At 43.4% G+C, this 20,637-nt stretch overlaps 1 protein-coding gene across 1 annotated transcript in view; it reads left to right on the forward strand.

Moving 5' to 3' along the window:
* The window catches only part of CCDC197 (coiled-coil domain containing 197), a 28,380-nt gene that overhangs the window by 2,042 nt on the left and 5,701 nt on the right, over positions 1–20,637 (forward strand). The window contains 7 exon segments of the mRNA XM_073610102.1: positions 4,053–4,098; positions 4,436–4,612; positions 7,434–7,591; positions 9,684–9,766; positions 13,512–13,684; positions 18,142–18,252; positions 18,680–18,796. Coding sequence (XP_073466203.1) covers positions 4,053–4,098; positions 4,436–4,612; positions 7,434–7,591; positions 9,684–9,766; positions 13,512–13,684; positions 18,142–18,252; positions 18,680–18,796 — 865 coding nt within the window.

Genomic DNA, 20,637 nt, shown 5'->3' on the forward strand with positions numbered 1-20,637 from the left:
CCCTCATCTCTAATTATTTCCCCCCTCATCTCTAATTATATCCCCCCTCATCTCTAATTATATCCCCCCTCATCTCTAATTATATCCCCCCCCCCTCATCTCAAATTATATCCCCCCCCTCATCTCAAATCAATATCCCCCCATCATCTCTAATTAATATCCCCCCTTATCTCTAATTAATCCCCCCTCAACTCAAAATAAATCCCCCCCTCATCTCTAATTATATCCCCCCCCCTCATCTCTAATTATATCCCCCCCCTCATCTCTAATTATACCCCCCCCCTCATCTCTAATTATATCCCCCTTATCTCTAATTATATCCCCCCCATATCTCTAATTATATCCCTCCCTCATCTCTAATTATATCCCCCCCCTCATCTCTAATTATATCCCCCCCTCATCTCTAATTATATCCCCCCTCATCTCTAATTAAAATCCCCCCCAATCTCTAATTATATCCCCCCTCCTCATCTCTAATAATATCCCCCTCCTCATCTCTAATTATATCCCCCCCCTCAATCTCTAACTTATATCCCCCTCATCTCTACATTATATCCCCCCCTCATCTCAAATTAAATCCCCCCCTCATCTCTAATTATATCCCCCCCTCATCTCTAATTATATCCCCCCCCTCATCTCTAATTATATCCCCCCCTCATCTCTAATTATATCCCCCCTCATCTATAATTAAATCCCCCCCTCATCTCTAATTATATCCCCCCTCATCTATAATTATATCCCCCCTCATCTCTAATTATATCCCCCCTCATCTCTAATTATATCCCCCCTCATCTATAATTATATCCCCCCCTCATCTCTAATTATATCCCCCCTCATCTCTAATTATATCCCCCCTCATCTCTAATTATATCCCCCCTCATCTCTAATTATATCCCCCCCTCATCTATAATATATCCCCCCCTCATCTCTATTATATCCCCCCCTCATCATAATTATATCCCCCCCTCATCTAATTATATCCCCCCTCATCTCTAATTATATCCCCCTCATCTATAATATATCCCCCTCATCTCTAATTATATCCCCCTCATCTCTAATTATATCCCCCCTCATCTATAATTATATCCCCCCTCATCTCTAATTATATCCCCCCCTCATCTCTAATTATATCCCCCCCCTCATCTCTAATTATATCCCCCCCTCATCTCTAATTATATCCCCCCCTCATCTCAAATTATATCCCCCCTCATCTCTAATTATATCCCCCCTCATCTCTAATTATATCCCCCCCTCATCTCTAATTATATCCCCCCTCATCTCTAATTATATCCCCCCCTCATCTCTAATTATATCCCCCTCATCTCTAATTATATCCCCCCTCATCTCTAATTATATCCCCCCTCATCTCTAATTATATCCCCCCTCATCTCTAATTATATCCCCCCTCATCTCTAATTATATCCCCCCTCATCTATAATTATATCCCCCCCTCATCTCTAATTATATCCCCCCCTCATCTCTAATTATATCCCCCCTCATCTATAATTATATCCTCCCCTCATCTCTAATTATATCCCCCCTCATCTCTAATTATATCCCCCCTCATCTATAATTATATCCCCCCTCATCTCTGATTATATCCCCCCCTCATCTCTAATTATATCCCCCCCTCATCTCTAATTATATCCCCCCTCATCTCTAATTATATCCCCCCTCATCTCTAATTATATCCCCCCTCATCTATAATTATATCCCCTCTCATCTCTAATTATATCCCCCCTCATCTCTAATTATATCCCCCCTCATCTCTAATTATATCCCCCCTCATCTCTAATTATATCCCCCCTCATCTCTAATTATATCCCCCCTCATCTCTAATTATATCCCCCCTCATCTCTAATTATATCCCCCCCTCATCTCTAATTATATCCCCCCCCTCATCTCTAATTATATCCCCCCTCATCTCTAATTATATCCCCCCTCATCTCTAATTATATCCCCCTCATCTCTAATTATATCCCCCCCTCATCTCTAATTGTATCCCCCCTCATCTCTAATTGTATCCCCCATCATCTCTAATTATATCCCCCTTATCTCTAATTATATCCCCCCTCATCTCTAATTATATCCCCCCTCATCTCTAATTATATCCCCCCCCTCATCTCTTATTATATCCCCCCCCTCATCTCTAAATATATCCCCCCCTCATCTCTAATTATATCCCCCCCTCATCTCTAATTATATCCCCCCCCTCATCTCTAATTATATCCCCCCTCATCTCTAATTATATCCCCCCTTATCTCTAATTATATCCCCCCTTATCTCTAATTATATCCCCCCCTCATCTCTAATTATATCCCCCCCTCATCTCTAATTATATCCCCCCCCTCATCTCTAATTATATCCCCCCTCATCTCTAATTATATCCCCCCTTATCTCTAATTATATCCCCCCTTATCTCTAATTATATCCCCCCCATATCTCTAATTATATCCCCCCCCAATCTCTAATTATATCCCCCTCCTCATCTCTAATTATATCCCCCTCCTCATCTCTAATTATATCCCCCCCCCTCATCTCTAATTATATCCCCCTCATCTCTAATTATATCCCCCCTCATCTCTAATTATATCCCCCCCATATCTCTAATTATATCCCCCCCAATCTCTAATTATATCCCCCTCCTCATCTCTAATTATATCCCCCTCCTCATCTCTAATTATATCCCCCCCCCTCATCTCTAATTATATCCCCCTCATCTCTAATTATATCCCCCCTCATCTCTAATTATATCCCCCTCATCTCTAATTATATCCCCCCTCATCTCTAATTATATCCCCCTCATCTCTAATTATATCCCCCCCTCATCTCTAATTATATCCCCCCCTCATCTATAATTATATCCCCCCCCTCATCTATAATTATATCCCCCTCATCTCTAATTATATCCCCCCTCATCTATAATTATATCCCCCCCTCATCTATAATTATATCCCCCCCTCATCTATAATTATATCCCCCTCATCTCTAATTATATCCCCCCTCATCTATAATTATATCCCCCCCTCATCTCTGATTATATCCCCCCTCATCTCTAATTATATCCCCCCCTCATCTCTAATTATATCCTCCCTCATCTCTAATTACATCCCCCCTCATCTATAATTATATCCCCCCCTCATCTCTAATTATATTCCCCCTCATCTCTAATTATATCCCCCCTCATCTCTAATTATATCCCCCCCTCATCTCTAATTATATCCTCCCTCATCTCTAATTACATCCCCCCTCATCTATAATTATATCCCCCCCTCATCTCTAATTATATTCCCCCTCATCTCTAATTATATCCCCCCCTCATCTCTAATTATATCCCCCCCTCATCTCTAATTATATCCCCCCTCATCTCTAATTATATCCCCCCTCATCTATAATTATATCCCCCCCTCATCTCTAATTATATCCCCCCTTATCTCTAATTAAATCCCCCCCAATCTCTAATTATATCCCCCTCCTCATCTCTAATTAGATCCCCCCTCATCTCTAATTATATCCCCCCTCTAGTTATAACCCCCAAATATATCCCCCCTCTCATCTCCAATTACCCCCCCCCCCACCCCAATATATCCCCCCTTCATCCTCACTGATAACCCCTTCCCCCCCAAAATATATTTCCCCCTCATCTCCAATTATATCCCCCCCAATATATCCCCCTTCATCTCTACTGATACCCCCCCCCCAAAATATATCCCCCCCTTCATCTCCACTTATCCCCCCCTTCATCTCCACTGATACTCCCCCAATATATCCCCCCTCATCTCCACTGATACCCCCCCCAATATATCCTCCTCTTCATCTTCACTGATACCCCCCCCCCCTTATCTCCACTGAGTTGTGTGTGAATGAGCCCCTTAGCAGTCGTGTGATTGGACGCCCTCAGTACAGGCATTTTCATAATGCGAGTTCAGCAGGTGGGGGGCGCTGTGCCCAGAAAGTGGCGGTGCCCCCCCCCCCCCCCCCGGATTGATATCCCAGCTCCGCGGTGTGACGTTATCAGGATTCCCTGTCTATGTTCAAACTTTGTTTTTCAGGGAAGAGGAGGATGAAGACGTCACACAAATCCCCATAATAAAGGAGGTGAGTCCCGGGAAATCATCATGAGATACAATGTATGTAATGTGTCATTGTAACTCTTCCAGGTATTTATCCCCCCCCCCCCCCCCCCCGACAATGCCTTCATCTGCTTTTCTCTGCAGAAAAGTGGGGCCACCTTTGTTTAGGCATCACCCAGGGTCATCCAGTTCTTACCTGCATTCACAAATGTCTGACACAGATCAGCCCCTGCTGCAGCCTCACACCTTGTGACTTGCTGCAACCTCTGATCACAAGGGAAAAGGGGACTGAGGAAATGCTTCCTCCTGCCTGCAGCTGACTGATAAAAGCATCTGAAACCATTTTTCTGCTTGAGTTCTAGGCTGCTGGGAAGATTTTGGACAGAAGTAAAAACACTCTGCAGAAGACGCTGGTTCTGAAAAAAGAGGTGGAATATGATCGCATCAGCCAGGAACTGGTTTACAAAAGGCAGGAGTTCAGCGAGCGCATGCAGGAGCTGGAGGCGCGGAGGGAGGAGCATAAGCTGAAAGAGAAAGAGGTGAGGAAACTACATGACATATTTCTGACCCCTGCACTCTGTACATTACATACTCCTGACCCCTGCACTCTGTACATTACATACTCCTGACCCCTGCACTCTGTACATTACATACTCGTGACCCCTGCACTCTGTACATTACATACTCCTGACCCCTGCACTCTGTACATTACATACTCCTGACCCCTGCACTCTGTACATTACATACTCGTGACCCCTGAACATTATATACTCCTGACCCCTGCACTCTATACCATACATACTCCTGACCCCTGAACATTATATACACCTGACCCCTGCGCTGTGAACATCACTAAGGCTGCTTATACACTGAAAGCGCCGCCCGTTAGCGCTAAAGCATGGCTCATTTTAGCGGCACTTCACCACTGTTTAGGTGGTGCTTTTGCGCCGCTTTTTAGCTGCTAGCGGGGCGCTTTTAACCCCAAGGAAGGCGTTAAAAACACCCATGTTGCGGCGCTTCCGAAGTGCAATGGGCTGGGGGCGTATTGGGAGCTCTAAATACAGCAATCCCAACCTGCCCAAAAGATGCTGCCTGCAGGTCATTTCCTAACGTTCCGCATGCGCACCGCCCCAAAGTGAAAAGTCACCCTGAAATGAATGGGAGGCGGTTTTCAGGCGCGATTCAGAGGCTATTTCCAGCGCTAAAACGCCTGAAAACCGCCTCAGTGTGAAAGGGGTCTTACTGTACTGACCCCTTTATTCTATACATTACATACCGCTGACCCCTGCACTCTCTGTATTACCCACTCCTGACCCCTGCACTGAGCTCTCATAGACGGAACCAGCCCCTGATCATGTGATCATTGTGACAGCCAATCACAGATGGAGTCTGGATGAACCCTCCGCACACGTCTATACACCCTTCTTCTCAAACCTTGCAATAAAAAAAAACGGGGATTTTGCTAGGAAGGGTGATGTGCGGAGGGTTCATCCAGTATTTCTGGTGGTAACATGCGGTCACACCCCTTTGGCATCTGATTACAAGTTCCTGGGATCTGAGCACAGGTGTATCTTATTCAGCCAATCACAGGGATCCCCTGATCGGCCAGTTCTTCCTGTCTCCACCCCTCCATCAGGTGATAGGCACCCTGTCTCTGTCCCTCCATCAGATGATAGGCACCCTGTCTCTGCCCCTCTATCAGATGATAGGCATCCTGTCTCTGCCCCCTCCATCAGATGATAGGCACCCTGTCTCTGCCCCTCTATCAGATGATAGGCACCCTGTCTCTGCCCCCCCCCCCCCATCAGATGATAGACACCCTGTCTCTGCCCTTCCATCAGATGATAGGCACCCTGTCTCTGTCCCTCCATCAGATGATAGGCACCCTGTCTCTGCCCCCCCCCCCCCATCAGATGATAGACACCCTGTCTCTGCCCTTCCATCAGATGATAGGCACCCTGTCTCTGCCCCTCTATCAGATGATAGGCACCCTGTCTCTGCCCCTCTATCAGATGATAGGCACCCTGTCTCTGCCCCTCTATCAGATGATAGGCACCCTGTCTCTGCCCCCCCCCCCCCCCCATCAGATGATAGACACCCTGTCTCTGCCCTTCCATCAGATGATAGGCACCCTGTCTCTGCCCCTCTATCAGATGATAGGCACCCTGTCTCTGCCCCTCTATCAGATGATAGGCACCCTGTCTCTGCCCCTCTATCAGATGATAGGCACCCTGTCTCTGCCCCCCCCCCCCCATCAGATGATAGACACCCTGTCTCTGCCCTTCCATCAGATGATAGGCACCCTGTCTCTGTCCCTCCATCAGATGATAGGCACCCTGTCTCTGCCCCCCCCCCCCCCCCCATCAGATGATAGACACCCTGTCTCTGCCCTTCCATCAGATGATAGGCACCCTGTCTCTGCCCCTCTATCAGATGATAGGCACCCTGTCTCTGCCCCTCTATCAGATGATAGGCACCCTGTCTCTGCCCCTCTATCAGATGATAGGCACCCTGTCTCTGCCCCTCTATCAGATGATAGGCACCCTGTCTCTGCCCCTCTATCAGATGATAGGCACCCTGTCTCTGCCCACTCCATCAGATGATAGGCACCCTGTCTCTGCCCCTCCATCAGATGATAGGCACCCTGTCTCTGCCCCTCCATCAGATGATAGGCACCCTGTCTCTGCCCCCCCCCCCCCCCCATCAGATGATAGACACCCTGTCTCTGCCCCCTCCATCAGATGATAGACACCCTGTCTCTGCCCCTCCATCAGCTGATAGGTACCTTGTCTCTGCCCCTCCATCAGCTGATAGGCAAGTGATAACTTACGCGTTTTTGGGGGGCAGAGAATCCACCTTTTATGAGGGCTTTAAAAATGTACGAAAAGTGTCTAAAAACACAACAAAGCTTCGGGACGAAGAATTCTTAGCCTGGTGATAAAATAGTGAATGTTCCCGTCATTAGCAGAAGTTCCCCAATGAAGGGGGGGAGGGGTTATCTGTCCCCAAAACGCATTGGAAATATCCTCACCATTTACAGATAGGATCATCTTTTTTTTTTTTTTTTTTTATATGACTACTCATGGATTTCTTAGCCCCTATCTTTAGGGAGGCCCCCCAGTTCTGTGGTGAGATGCTGAATCCAAGCCAATAGCTGATTTCTAGATAGTATAGGATCCAAGGCGCTGAGTCAGTGTCCAGCGCCTTGGATCCTACATACCATGACTATCTACTATAACCGGGGGGGGTTGGTGGGTCACATGACTAGCGCCATTTATATGCATTTCTTTCCAGCATTTATCTTGCAATTTCCTCTGCATTTTACCCGGATGTAACTCTTCCTGAATTCCTATTCCGCAGTTTGGAGAGAAAGCTGAGAAGTTCGAAAAGTTCCTAAAGGACAGCGAAGCCAAACAGCGCCGGGCGATGGTGAGATACCAAGCCGAGTCCCGGCAGAACGATCTGCGCAAAACTGAGATCCAACAACTGGCCGAGCAACTCGAAGAGAAGAGAGTCAGGTAGGTTACCCTGTGCAACTTAATATGAGGGTTAGGGGCTACTGAACACTTACCTAGTATGGTTCCATGGCTTCATGTGACTACCCAGAACTATACCAGAGCATGCTGGAAATAAGGCAGATGTAGTGGCCATGATAAGTTGGTGGCTTTGCCCCCCTGCAAGATCCTTCCCCCCCCCCCTCCATACCTACCCCTCCCTAACTCCTATAATCCCTCCTCCACACCTACCCTTCCATCAACTCCTGCAGCCCCCCCTCCCCCTCACACCTACTCCTAACCCGACTCCTGTAACTACCCTTCCTTCATATTCCTCCACACCTACCCCTCCCCCAACTCTTGCAACCCCTCCTCCACACCTACTCTTCTCCCAACTCCTATAACCCCTCCTTCCACCGTCTCCTGTAACCACCCCCCCCTTAACACCTACCCATTGCCTAACTTCTAGAATTCCTCCTCCACACCTTTTGTCTCCCCATTATTCCAACTTATATAACCCCTCCTCTATACCTACCCTTCCCTCCAACCCCTGCAACCCTTCCTCAACACCCCCCCCCCAACCCCCCCCCCCCCCAGCACCTGTACCCCCTCATAAAAAATTGACCAGAGACCATTACAGAGAAGTGGGAAGGATTGGCTCTGTCCAGGTCTCAACCTGACTAGAGGTAGAACATCCACGAGTCACGTCCTTCCAAGAGGAGCCATTTTTCCCCACCATTACTCATTGACAACCAGGGAATTTGGATCTGGTTTGGTATGCCCTATGGCGCTCTGGGTGCAGCCACCACCTCTTCTATCCCTCACCAAGCCACTGCCTCTTCTACCCCTCCCCTCACCGAGCCACCACCTCTTCTACCCCTCACCAAGCCACCGCTTCTTCTACCCCTCCCCTCACCAAGCCACCGCTTCTTCTACCCCTCCCCTCACCGAGCCACCGCCTTTTCTACCCCTCCCCTCACCGAGCCACCACCTCTTCTACCCCTACTATCACCGAGCCACCGCCTCTTCTACCCCTCACCTCGCCACCGCCTCTAATAAACCCTCCCCTTACCTCGCCACCACCTCTTCTAAACCCTCCCCTCACCGAGCCACCGCCTTTTCTACCCCTCCCCTCACTGAGCCACCGCCTCTTCTACCCCTCCCCTCACCGAGCCACCGCCTCTTTTACCCCTCCCCTCACTGAGCCACCGCCTCTTCTACCCCTACTATCACCTCACCACCGCCTCTAATAAACCCTCACCTTACCTCGCCACCACCTCTTCTACCCCTCCCCTCACTGAGCCACCGCCTCTTCTACCCCTCCCCTCACTGAGCCACCGCCTCTTCTACCCCTCCCCTCACCGAGCCACCGCCTCTTTTACCCCTCCCCTCTACCAGGCCACCGCCTCTTTTACCCCTCCCCTCACCAAGCCACTGCCTCTTTTACCCCTCCCCTCACCAAGCCACCGCCTCTTTTACCCCTCACCAAGCCACCGCCTCTTCTACCCCTCCCCTCACCAAGCCACCGCCTCTTTTACCCCTCCCCTCACCAGGCCACCGCCTCTTTTACCCCTCTCCTCACCAAGCCACCGCCTCTTTTACCCCTCTCCTCACCAAGCCACCGCCTCTTTTACCCCTCCCCTCACCAAGCCACCGCCTCTTTTACCCCTCCCCTCACCAAGCCACCGCCTCTTTTACCCCTCCCCTCACCAAGCCACCGCCTCTTCTACCCCTCCCCTCACCAAGCCACCGCCTCTTTTACCCCTCCCCTCACCAGGCCACCGCCTCTTTTACCCCTCTCCTCACCAAGCCACCGCCTCTTTTACCCCTCCCCTCACCAAGCCACCGCCTCTTTTACCCCTCCCCTCACCGAGCCACCGCCTCTTTTACCCCTCCCCTCACCGAGCCACCGCCTCTTTTACCCCTCCCCTCACCAAGCCACCGCCTCTTTTACCCCTCCCCTCACCGAGCCACCGCCTCTTTTACCCCTCCCCTCATCGAGCCACCGCCTCTTCTACCCCTCCCCTTACCTCATTGTCTATCTGCAGTGAGGAAATTGCGGGGAAAGCTCCGGGCCGGAATGAGGAATAATATAAAATCTTTTCTCCTTCTGTAGACAGCGGACGCTCCAGAAACGGGTGAAGAGGAATAAAATCTACGAAGAGTTCTTGTTAAAGATGGTGGAGAAGGTCCCGGACAGTAAGTGATCGGTGACCGGAACCGGCAAGCCGCCGGGTAATCGCTTGTCCCGCCATAGATCTCCCCAAATGTCCTCTTCTTCCCTCCTCTCTATTGTAATCACAGACTGAGAGAATTCCTCCACTTCCATTGCTGAACAATCGCTCTGAAAATGCTGAAAATTTCCTGGCTATGAAGAATATCCAAAGTCTCCGGAACTTTCCAAGTCCCTGACCCAGAACCGATCAGGCCGGACTTCACCGGCTGCACACTTCTTCTGGGCCAGGGACTCGGAAATGTCCAACAGCCAGGCAACTAACTGGGATTCTCAGAACGAGGAAAGCAATAACAACTAGACGAGCAGGACAAAAAAATGTTCTTTAATTTGTTTTTTAAATACTTTAGTTGTGTTTATTCGTTTTTCGAATTCTATTTGAATTTTCCGAATTCAGGCGAATTGAATTCAGTTCAACCGAATTCGGAAAATTTGAATTGGCATTCGACTTCACATTTATTCTATTCGAATTTCAGAAGGTTATATTCTATTTTATTCTATTCTTTTATTTTCTATTCTATTATTTTCTATTCTGTTCCCCTATTTTCTATTGTATTTTACTCTATTCTTTTCCAATTATTTGATTTTCTATTCTTTTCTGTTGCTTTATTTTCTATTCTTTTATTTTCTATTCTGATCCCTTATTTACTATTCTATTCTATGCTGTTTTACTCTATTCTTTTCTATTCTATTCCAAATATTTGATTTTCTATTCTATTCTTTTATATTCCTTTTATTTTCTATTATATTTTATTCTATTCTTTTATTTTCTAATCTATTTCTTTCTTTTCTATTCTATTCCTTTATATTCTATCCCTTTTTCTGTCTATTCAAATTCGATTTGAATCAAATTTGAATTCTGGTCGAAATTCGTTTCATTATTTCGGATTTGTTTAACCACTTAAGGACCGGAAGGATTTACCCACATCCTGACCAGGCCATGTTTTTTGCGATACAGCGCTGCGTCGCTTTAACTGACAATTGCGCAGTCGTGCGACGTTGTACCCAAACAAAATTGACGTCTTTTTTTTTTTTTCCCCCCCTGCAAATAAATATTGCTTTTTTGGTGGTATTTGATCACCTGTGCACTTTTTATTGTTTGCACTATAAACAAAAAAAGAGCGATAACTGTGAAAAAAAAAAAATAACATTGTTTTTTTTTTTTTTTTACTTTTTGCTATAATACATATCCACAAAAAATATGAAAAAAAAACAAATTTCTTTATTAGTTTAGGCCGATATGTATTCTTCTACATATTTTTGGTAAAAAAAAAAAAAAAATGGCAATAAGTGTATGTTGATTGGTTTGCGCAAAAGTTATTGCGTCTACAAAATAGGGAATAGATTTATGGCATTTTTATTATTATTATTATTATTATTATTAATAATAATAATAATAATTTTAAAATATCACTGATCGATGTCAGTACTAGTAAAAATAAATAAATACATTAATATTAATAAATATATATATATATATATATATATATATATATAAAATATAATAACCCCTTCCCTGCCAGTGTCATTAGTACAGTGACAGTGCATATTTTTAGCACTGATCACTGTAATAAGGTCACTGGTTCCCAAAACAGTGTCAAAAATGTCAGTTAGATGTCCGATCTGTTCGCCACAATGTCGCAGTCCCGCTACAAAAATCACTGATCGCTGCCATTACTAGTAAAAATAAATAAATATTGTTGTTATATTAAACACAAACAACAACAACAATATATATATATATATATATATATTGTTGTTGTTGTTTGTGTTTATATATATATATATATATATATATATATATATATATATATATATATATATATATATATATATATATATATATATATATATATATATATATATATATATATCTCTCAACAATATTTATTTATTTTTACTAGTAATGGCAGCGATCAGTGATTTTTGTAGCGGGACTGCGACATTGTGGCGGACAGATCGGACATCTAACTGACATTTTTGACACTTTTTTGGGAACCAGTGACCTTATTACAGTGATCAGTGCTAAAAATATGCACTGTCACTGTACTAATGACACTGGCAGGGAAGGGGTTAACATCAGGGGACGATCAAAGGGGTTAAGTGTGTTCCCTGCAGGTGTGTTCTAACTGTATGGGGGATGGGCTTCCGGGCCAAACACACAGATCCAACTTCCTATATGGCAGGTAAATTCATTACTATTGTAATTCAGATACATCCGAATTTCCGAATAGCGAAGAATTCCTCCAAATTTCAATCCGGAATGAAACGAGCCGCACATATCTAATAGCAGCCTCCGAGGTTTTGGACACCTAGAGGCTGCCGTGAGCCGGGTACTTCTGACAGGCGAAGTATGGCGGTTCTGGATATATTTTATTAATGTTTAACGGTCAGGAGTAAATTTTTTTTATTTTTCAAATAATTTTTCTAATCAGGTAGACATAAAATTTTAGCACAGGAACGTTTTTGTAATCTCATTTTCAGCCAGCAGCTTTAGCTTCCCTTTTCATGTTTTCAAGACCTTCCTTATCTGCATTGCAGACAGAAGTCCGTTGTTTATAGAGCTCAGTAGCTCAAGCTGAGATTTACACCAGTGAATAAGTCTAAACAGTGACTCCTCCCCCTTTCCCCTGTACGGCTCCCTTTCAATCAGTGCCTGAAAGGAGGTAACTGCTGCTGTGTTCTCTGGGAATCCTTTGTCACAGCTGCACCTCGTATTAAATGTAAAACAAAGATTTATTATTGGAAGTAAAAAAAATAGATAGAAAACGTCAGTTTAAAAATCTGTCAACTTGAAAGATGAAAAATAAAATTGACCTGAGACCAGAAGAGGGAAGGATGGGGATCTGACTATATAGTAGACATGTGCAATTCGTTTAGTTCCGAATTAGTTTCTTAACGAATTTTGACAAATCCAATATTTCCGAAATTTCGAATTTCAGAATTTTAAAATTTTTGAAATTTCGGAACTTCAAAATTTGGAAATTCAAAAGTTCGAAATTAGGAAATTCGAATATTCGAAATTTCATAAATTTAAAAACTCAAACATTTGGAAATTTGAAAATCCAAAAATAAGAATGAAAATCTGAAAATTCTAAAGAATGACTGAAAATTCAAAAACCCGAAAATCTGAAATAATAACTGAATAATAATAAATATTAAATTATAGGTATTGGAATTTCTTTTCAAATGTGGCTGTTAGTGAACGTAACGAATACGAATTTATCCGAAGTTACAAATTATCCGAAAATAACGAATGCCGCATCTAAACGAATGGAATGTAACAAAATAATAAATAACAATAATAAAACCTTTTTATTATTATTATTTATTATTAGTTTGTTCCATTCCATTTGTTTAGACGCGGCATTCTTTATTTCGGATAATTTCGGATAAATTTGTATTTATTACGTTCACTAACAGTCAAATTTGAAAGGAAATTCCAATACCTAGAATTTAATAGTTAGTTATTATTTCGAATTTTACTGATTTTTCTTTTTTTTTTTCGTATTTTTCGAATTTTCGAAAAGAGCAAAAAAAAACCGAATGAAACGAAAACGAACACATTTTTTTGTCAGTGCACATGTCTACTATATAGGTAGAGCTGCACAATCCAGGCCCCACATTTCTCAGCGGGGCAGGTATTGCACCAATGCTTCATGTTGGACCCCATCTGATGGAGTTTCCTCTCTGTCCCCCCCCGGTGATTAGATTATTTGGAGTATGGAGTGGATTCTCCGGTGAAAGCCATTATCAGACGCTACGAGACTCTGTTCCTAACCAATGAGAATCTGGTGAATAACCTGACGATCCTCGCCGATGAAAACGAGAGCGCGCAGTACAGCCTGGAGGCGCTGAAGAGACAACACGACACGGCGAAACTGGTAATCACACTGTCTGCCTAACTCTGCGATAAGCAATGTGTCCCTTCCTGAAAATGCTGTCAGCTGCTTTTTTTTTTTTTCTCTCCAGAAGGTTGGCGCCATCTTTGCTCAGACATCATTCAGGGCCACCCCCTACTTTCTGGTCTGAGATGCCGGCTCAGAGATGAGACAATCCTGTTCTTGTACAGATCAGCCCCTGCTGCGCCCGTGGCGGAAGGAGGTTGTGTGCTGGGAATGCTCCCGGCACGCTGACCGAGCTGTCACCAATACCTTTTGGTCACAGTTTCTGATTGGGAGCCAGCAGGACACAGGACAGGCTCCTGATCATGTGACCAACCGCTGTGGGAGCCAATCACAATCATACAAAGTAGACATGTGCACTGACCAAAAATTGGTTCGTTTTCGTTTCATTCGTTTTTTTTGCTTTTTTCGGAAATTCGAGAATTCGAAAATTTAGAAAATTCGTATTTCGGAAATTCGAAAATTCAGAAATTTGGAAATTCGCAATTCAGAAATTGGAAAATTCGGAAATTACCCAATTTCGAATTTCCCAATTTCTGAATTTTCGAATTTCCGAAATACGAATTTTTGAATTCCGAATTTTCGGAATTCAGAAATCCGAAAATTCGAAAATCTGAAAAAAAGAAAGAAAATCAGTAAAATTCGAAATAATAATAAATATTAAATTATAGGTATTGGAATTTCCTTTCAAATTTGGCTGTTTGTGAACGTAACGAATACGAATTTATCTGAAGTTACGAATTATCCGAAATAACGAATGTCGCATCTAAAAAATGGAACAGAACAAATTAATAATAATAATAAAAAGGTTTTATTATTATTATTATTATTTATTATTATTAGATCGTTACGTTCCATTCGTTTAGATGCGGCAGTCGTTATTTCGGTTAAATTCGTATTCGTTACGTTCACAAACAGCCAAATTTAAAAGGAAATTCCAATACCTATAATTTAATAGTTATTATTTCAAATTTTACTGATTTTCTTTCATTTTTTCAGATTTTCGAATTTTTGAATTTCCGAATTTTCGAATTCCGAAAATTTGTCATTTCGGAAATTGAAAAATTCTGAAATTTCAGAATTAATTTGTCAAAATTCGGAACTAGACGAATTGCACATGTCTAATACAAAGCCCAGGCCATCTCTTGGGCATTAAATGCCACACAAAGGGGTGCCAGGAGGTGGCGCTGAGGGGTTCAGGTGCTGTAAACGTTTAGTTGTTTTTTCTCTTCAGGAGACTGCGGCTGCACCCGGCCCCCTCCGCAGGCGTTTTGTTGCCATGAAGTGAGCAGGCGGAATGCCGCAATAATTGCTTCCTTTGTTGTGGAATTCCGCTCTGAGAATTGAGCAATCTGTGTGCTGACAATTAAAGGATTACCGGGCGCCGGCGTGGAATCGGACGCGGCATGTTTCACATTCACCATTTATTACTGGATACAAATGTAATTGAATTCTTTATACACAGTTACAGTGAGAACAATGGGGGAATGGAAACATTTTCCCTCCCGCAGCTTCCAAACACAACAGGGAGGATTGCTGAGCTCAACGACAACCTTGGCGGCCCCCCCCCCTCCCCCGACAATCGCTCGATCCGTGTTGTCACCTCCGATCACCCACATTAGTATAGAAGGAGCGCACGCCACAAAACGGTTATTGTATATGAAGGGACGGCTTTCATTTATTATATAGGGGCAGATTTATAAAGCAGCGGATGTGATATTCACCCAACATTCACCGCAGGTGAATCCTACCAGTACTTGAGATTAGTAACCTTCAGTCACCTTCAGCCAATGATTGGTGAATGTCACATTCACTGCTAATAACTGTACCCCTAAAGGCCCGTACACACGATCCGAAAGTCGGACTAAAAATTCCGCTTTTGAGGCGATCGTATGATAATCGGATTGTTAGTACACAGCATGCGATTGAGCTACAGTTCCATGTGTTTTATTTGAGTGTTGGTGTTCTAGACTATTGGCACTTCATTTTATTCGTATTAATATTATTATTTAGGTGTTATTATTATTATTAATATTACTATTAAACAGGATTTATATTATTATTATTTTTTATTATTATAATTATACAGGGTTTAAATGTATTATATAATAATAATAATAATAATAATAATAATAAGATGGATATTATAATTCAAGATCTATATTATTCAGAGTTATTATTTTTAATATTACTATTATACAGGATTTATATTATTATTTTTTATTATAATTATACAGGATTTATATTATTATTATTTTTTATTATAATTATACAGGGTTTATAATATTATTATTTTTTATTATTATAATTATACAGGGTTTAAATGTAGTAGTAGTATTATTATTATTATTATTATTATATAAGATCGATATTATAATTCAAGATCTATATTATTCTGAGTTATTATTTTTAATATTACTATTATACAGGATTTATATTATTATTTTTTATTATAATTATACAGCATTTATATTATTATTATTTTTTATTATAATTATACAGGGTTTATATTATTATTATTTTTTATTATTATAATTATACAGGGTTTAAATGTATTATTATTATTATTATTATTATATAAGATCGATATTATAATTCAAGATTTATATTATTCTGAGTTATTATTTTTAATATTACTATTATACAGGATTTAATTATTATTTTTTATTATAATTATACAGGATTTATATTATTATTATTTTTTTTATTATAATTATACAGGGTTTATATTATTATTATTTTTTATTATAATTATACAGGGTTTATATTATTATTATTTTTTATTATTATAATTATACAGGGTTTAAATTTTTTATTATTATTATACGAGATCTATATAATATAATTATTAATTAATTCAAAATTTATATTATTCAGGTCTACATTATAATTCAAGATTTATATTATTCTGAGTTATTATTTTTAATATTACTATTATACAGGATTTATTATTATTATTCAGGGTCTATATTATTAAAGATTTTATTTTTTATTATTCGGGGTTTATGTTTTTATTACTCAGGATTATTTTTATTCTTCTGGGTTTATGTTATTATTTTTAATTATTATTTTTCAGGATTATTATTCTAAGGCCTCTTGCACACTGCAGCTTGAAAAATTTATGGCTTTTTTTTTTACTAGTAATGGTGGTGATCTGCGATTGTTTTTTTTTTTTTTTTTTTTTTTAACGGTATTGCGACAGACACATTGGACACTTTTGACACTTTTTTGGGACCATTGACAATGAAACAGCGATCAGTGCTATAAAAATGCACTGATTACTGTGTAAATGACACTGGTAGGGAAGGGGTTAACACTAGGGGGCGATCAAGGGGTTAACTGCGTTCCCTCAGCGTGTTCTAACTGTAGGGGGATAGGATTGACTAGGAAAGGAGACATATCGTTTTTCCTACTTAGTAGGAACAATCGATATTGCTCCTCGGCTCTGACAGCACAGGGATTTGTTTTACACACACAAATCCCCGTGCTGAAGCTCGTGCACGCGATTGCGCATGGCCGGTGGGCACGCGCATCGGGTTTCCATGCGCGCCCTCTGGTGGCCGAAAAGCAAAAGGATGTACCGGTATGAGATTTCACCCAGGGAAGCCATTCTGCCCCAGTATATGTGCGTGAGCCGGTCGGGAACCGGTTTTAAAGGAACACTACTCTACATGTTAAATAAAATGAATTGATAATGAACCTTCCTAGTCTCCATGATTAAGCCCCTTTTGAGCGAAACGCGTCGAAGCCAGGTGAATGAGAGGCGGGATTATTCAGTGGATCTGTGTGGCCGGAATGAAGTTTGTGAGCACTATGACATCATCAGTGTGTGGCCCTTGTCTTCCTTTTGGGGATACTTTTTGTAGAGTGGGGACTCACTCCAAGGTGGGCACCCGATGTAGACCAGAAGATTAAGGAGGAGTCCGAGTCATTATTTACAGCAGTAGTAGGGAAAGGTTAATCCTAAAAGTCGCACATTACAGCAAGGCCCTGTAAGGAGGTGTATGACAGCCTCAGCTCGGGCTCCAACCAGGCCACACCCCCCGTGTTTTGACTCCGCCCCCTGAGCGTAATCATGCATTTACTGCAGGTTCTATTAACTAGGCTGAGATGATGTCATCAATCTGGAAGCATTCCCCCCACCCCCCAAGTGATAAGACAGTACATTGTAAAATTGTAGAAAAGGGAGGTGTTCTGTAGTCCTGCCCTAGGTTGCCAATGTCTCTCCTCTATAGATCCAGTACAGTGGGTAAGCGTTGTCACCCTCGGACAGGAAGTGTGTTACTGGCAGGATCACCAGGTGAAAATAAAGCAAAAAAAACCCCAAAAAAACCAGAATAATAAAACAAATGCAGCCGCCACATCTAAGGACTGGCAGCTGCGATCGGTTTTTGTTCCTGGGTTTGGATACACTGTAACCCGGTTTGTGTCCTCAGACGATGACCAGCGAGTTGTCCCGGCTGCAGTTGGACTTTGACCGGCTACAGGAGAAGAGCAAACAGCTGGAACTGACCTTCAACCTGGAGAAGAGCCAATTCAGGAACCAGGTCAGTCAGCGGGTCAATTAAAGCAGAACTCCAAGATAGGCAATATTGTCTAAATACGGGAGGTGTGTCCTGATACCTGAATCCCGGGGGGGGGTCTAGTTATAAAAACTTTGTCATGGGAATATCTCAGCGTTTGCACAGCCCCCACACATAATCCCTGTATGTGTCTAATATGTGTATTTCCTGTGATTGTCAGCTCCATCTAGTGGCCATAATTCAGCATTTTCCTGACATACAGAATTCGGGAAAATACCACATTATTGCCACTAGATGGAGCTGACAAATTAGACTGAGGTCTCGGGGGTTGTTTCCAGAAAGTTTTGCTCAGCTTTTAAGCGTCATTGGGAGTGTAATGGATGGGGGAGGGGCGGGGTTAGAGTTTTGTGATTGAATTGATGCAGAACTTTCCATTCTCTTCAATCCGCAGAGTGTGGAGATTGGGAGTCTGCTATTGGCTGTGATTAACCTGGCTGAGCAGTGCCAGATGAAGCATTATGGACCTCTGGCCGAAGTCGACCTCACCGAGAAACTGGATATGGTCAAAGTGAGAGCCGAATTCTACACCGAGCATTGCGGGTTCATATTATTAGGACTTTTGTTTTAATGTCAAAGCTGAAAATGAAACCCGGACCTCCATACCGACCATCATACAGACCTCCATACCGACCATCATACAGACCTCCATACTGACCTCCACACAGACCTCCATACCGACCATCATACAGACCTCCATACCGACCATCATACAGACCTCCGTACCGACCTCCATACCGACCATCATACAGACCTCCATACCGACCATCACACAGACCTCCATACTGACCATCATACCGACCATCATACAGACCTCCATACCGACCATCATACAGACCTCCATACTGACCATCATACAGACCTCCATACCGACCATCATACAGACCTCCATACCGACCATCATACAGACCTCCATACCGACCATCATACAGACCTCCGTACCGACCTCCATACCGACCATCATACAGACCTCCATACCGACCATCACACAGACCTCCATACTGACCATCATACCGACCATCATACAGACCTCCATACCGACCATCATACAGACCTCCATACTGACCATCATACAGACCTCCATACCGACCATCATACAGACCTCCATACCGACCATCATACAGACCTCCATACCGACCATCATACAGACCTCCATACCGACCATCATACAGACCTCCATACCGACCATCATACCGACCTCCACACAGACCTCCATACCGACCTCCACACAGACCTCCATACCGACCATCATACAGACCTCCGTACCGACCTCCATACCGACCATCATACAGACCTCCGTACCGACCTCCATACCGACCATCATACAGACCTCCGTACCGACCTCCATACCGACCATCATACAGACCTCCATACTGACCATCATACCGACCATCATACAGACCTCCATACCGACCATCATACAGACCTCCATACTGACCATCATACAGACCTCCATACTGACCATCATACCGACCATCATACAGACCTCCATACTGACCTCCACACAGACCTCCATACCGACCATCATACAGACCTCCATACAGACCTCCGTACCGACCTCCGTACCGACCTCCGTACCGACCTCCGTACAGACCTCCATACAGACCTCCATACCGACCATCATACAGACCTCTGTACCGACCATCATACAGACCTCCATACCGACCATCATACAGACCTCCATACCGACCATCATACAGACCTCCATACCGACCATCATACAGACCTCCATACTGACCTCCACACAGACCTCCATACCGACCATCATACAGACCTCCATACCGACCATCATACAGACCTCCATACCGACCATCATACAGACCTCCATACCGACCATCATACAGACCTCCATACTGACCTCCACACAGACCTCCATACCGACCATCATACAGACCTCCATACCGACCTCCATACAGACCTCCATACAGACCTCCGTACCGACCTCCGTACAGACCTCTGTACCGACCATCATACAGACCTCCATACCGACCATCATACAGACCTCCATACCGACCATCATACAGACCTCCATACCGACCATCATACAGACCTCCATACTGACCTCCACACAGACCTCCATACCGACCATCATACAGACCTCCATACCAACCATCATACAGACCTCCATACAGACCTCCATACAGACCTCCATACCGACCATCATACAGACCTCCGTACCGACCATCATACAGACCTCCATACCGACCATCATACAGACCTCCATACCGACCATCATACAGACCTCCATACTGACCTCCACACAGACCTCCATACCGACCATCATACAGACCTCCATACCGACCATCATACAGACCTCCATACAGACCTCCGTACCGACCTCCGTACCGACCT

The sequence above is a fragment of the Aquarana catesbeiana genome, linkage group LG13, assembly GCF_042186555.1.
Source record: "Aquarana catesbeiana isolate 2022-GZ linkage group LG13, ASM4218655v1, whole genome shotgun sequence".
Lineage (NCBI taxonomy): Eukaryota > Metazoa > Chordata > Amphibia > Anura > Ranidae > Aquarana > Aquarana catesbeiana.